Source organism: Acipenser ruthenus, chromosome 37, assembly GCF_902713425.1.
Source record: "Acipenser ruthenus chromosome 37, fAciRut3.2 maternal haplotype, whole genome shotgun sequence".
NCBI classification, from domain to species: domain Eukaryota; kingdom Metazoa; phylum Chordata; class Actinopteri; order Acipenseriformes; family Acipenseridae; genus Acipenser; species Acipenser ruthenus.
The window spans coordinates 1501354-1504471 of NC_081225.1; the positions used below are offsets into that span (position 1 = coordinate 1501354).

At 43.6% G+C, this 3118-nt stretch overlaps 1 protein-coding gene across 1 annotated transcript in view; it reads right to left on the reverse strand.

Moving 5' to 3' along the window:
• Positions 1 to 2157: 2157 nt before the first annotated feature.
• Positions 2158 to 3118, reverse strand: part of LOC117397872 (substance-P receptor) — a 15463-nt gene continuing 14502 nt past the window's right edge. Inside the window, exon 5 of the mRNA XM_033996804.3 lies at positions 2158 to 2464. Coding sequence (XP_033852695.3) covers positions 2173 to 2464 — 292 coding nt within the window. The 3' untranslated portion in view covers positions 2158 to 2172. The remainder of the gene's footprint in view (positions 2465 to 3118) is intronic.

The window sequence follows — 3118 nt, forward strand, 5'->3', positions numbered from 1 at the left end:
ATACTACCGTTCTTGTGCTGTTTCGACTGAAAGGTCACCTCAACCATAAAGAAACAAGGTTCTACAAGCAGAACAGCGGTATGTACAAGCATGGCTTTGATGGTTCAGTTTTTTTTTCCTTTAATTCGCTTGTCAGCCTTGACTTCTACCACGATCAGAAACTTTTTTTTCTACAATAACAGGACTTCTTAGAAGAGCTTAACTGCTATCGCCTATAAGTGTCCCATTAGACCCTTCTCTGCTGGACACATGTCAATTCAACCATCGCAGAGGGACATTCTTAGATTTGCCATGTCTGATGAGATACAGAAGCTTCTTAGCAAAACATCAGGCGTCATAGTATCTGGAAAACAACTTTCTCTGTTATTCAGATTATACCGGCTGTGACGTCACAGCTGCAGACTGGAAAGAGGGTCGGGCGTATTCCTGAAATGTTGTCCCCCTCATCTAATTTTTGTTCCGAGAGAACAAACCAACTGGTATGCGCTCCGCAGTTTCCAGTGCACCTGGTTGCGTTCGTGTCTTCTAGCCTCGACTCCGCGCTTCATAGCCCGACCAAAGCTCTTCCATGCGTTTGAGGCGCGAGGTAAGAGATGCAACAAAAAGAAGGGTCTGTACAAGACTGACCCCTGCAGTGCAAACGCGGTAATGCATGTGCCGGTAGCGCATCAGGTCTGTATCTGCTTGGACAGATGTGCCTGAATCTTTTGTACAGTAGTCAAGATCTGGGCTGAAGGTACTCAGTTCATGACCAGCCAACCCCATCCCCACCTAAAGTCAAAAAACACGTTGGACAAAAGAGAAGCTCTGATGTTCAAAAACGTCAAAACATATCCTGAATAATAATAATAATAATAATAATAATAATAATAATAATACTAATAATACTAATAATAATAATGCATTTTTTGTAGGCACTTCCCTAAGATCTCTTGATATAGCAAGGGGCTGGCATAGTTCACCACCCTAACCCCATTACCTCAGTAGAATTGCCTACAAATTCAACCTAAGAACATAAGAGGAGACCATTCAGCCCATCAGCGCTCGTCCGGTTCCGAGTCACTGATTGATCTCAGAACTTTGCCAAGTTGGGTCTTAAAGGACCCATAGACTATTGGTTCGGGTTAACTATGTCAACACCGTATCAGAACGATAGGAAGATTCCGCGTCTTCTAATAAGAATAGGATCATCCAGAACACATCACAGTCAATATATGAAGGGGTCGTCGGGCTTAATACAGCGTCTCAAAGTGTTTCCAGTAAAATACTAAACGTGATTGGTTCTAAAGTTTTATAGTCTCTGTTATATGGAAATGTCTGGAAATGTCCGGCACTGTTATCATTTAAATATCTGCTCCTGGTTGCAGTTTCCTGCAGGAGGGTTGGGCAGGATACCCTCATGAAAGGAGACGAACCCCTTAGGTACCCCTTAAGGCTTGTGCCTCCTGCCCCTTCTTGCTATCTTCAAGCACGGTAAATAAAAGCCTACTAATGTGTAGCCTACAGCTGTGGCCAAAAGTTTTGCATCTCCTAAAATTGAGACATAATCAAAATAAAACTATGAACATAATTTAGTAGCAGTGTGGAGTAGTGGTTAGGGCTCTGGACTCTTGACCGGAGGGTCGTGGGTTCAATCCCAGCTGGGGGACACTGCTGCTGTACCCTTGAGCAAGGTACTTTACCTAGATTGCTCCAGTAAAAACCCAACTGTATAAATGGGTAATTGTATGTAAAAATAATGTGTAAAAAATAATGTAATTGTATGTAAAAATAATGTGCTATCTTGTAACAATTGTAAGTTGTCCTGGATAAGGGCGTCTGCTAAGAAATAAATACTAATTTAGATCTTTTATTTAACATCATGTAATCAAAGAAACTACAAAATGATATCGCAGAAGAAGTCTTCCGGAAACCACACCAGTAGTACAGTATAGTCAGATTTCGAAATGTCATTTTTTATGTTTTGTCTTTGTTGTTAAGTATGTAGGAAAGCTACAAAGCGGTGTGCAATTCAATATGTTAACGTAACGTTATTCAGCAGGCTTCATTCGACTTTAAGAAGAAAAATGAGTTAATTCTATAAGGTGATGCAAAACTTTTGGCCAGAGCTGTAGAGGTTTCGTTGTTACTAAAGGTTCCCCCCCCACCCTCCCGCATGTTTATCAAGTTGCTCTAGGACATGGTGTTGGAGTAGAAGCTGGACGTCTCGGACATCGTTTTGGACATGCTGCGGGTTGACCCGTTGGATGTGAGGTCGAGTGACAGCCGCTTGATCCTCAGGCTGTCCTCCACGTCCTCGTCGATGGCGTTGACCACGGTGGACACGGTGGTCTCCATACGGCTCACTTTGTACATGCTGTTCTGGGTGTGGAGGTAGCGCGTGGACTTGAGCTCCAGCCCTTCGTAGTCCCCGGGTTTGACGAAGGGGCAGCAGCGGAAAGCCTGCTTGAATCCGGCTCGAAATCTGAGGGGAGGAAGGAAGAAAGAAAGAAAGATAAATGGCAGGTCTTACTTTACAGGGATTCAGTTTTTTATCCTGAAAACCCTGAACAGTCATATCTAGGATGATCTTGTACAGCATTGAGTCTGGCTGTTCAAACCGTGTAAAAAGATTTATAATAAGAGACGTGTGATTTATAAATCACAAAAACTGAGAAGTTTCATCTGGATTTTTTTAGTGCTGCGCTGGGGCGGATGGCATCAACCACTCTCTGTGCTTAACCTGAGATTCCTAAGAAGAGTCTCAAAGCCATCAAAGGCTGCAGCAGGTAAAGTGATACATTGTGTGTAGGGAGGATTGTTAAGCAGTTTGAGGTGCAAGATCAGCCCCTAAATATAATGTTATGATGGATTCCCCAGGTGCTGTAAAATGCTCTGAAAAATCAAGCTGTTGCTTCTCAGCGTACTGGACAATCACATCAGGCCTCAAGTATACATAAAAATAATAGGTGTGCAGAACATTGAGCAGGGTGGTTTTACCTCCCTATCCCATGTGAGTGCCCGAGCCAATCCGAAGCTCCCCCCAGCGATACTGGTGACTTCGTACAGCTCCCCTGACTGTATGACTCACCCTGCACACCACGCGCCTTGCTTATACCAGGTGAGCCACTTGGGGAAC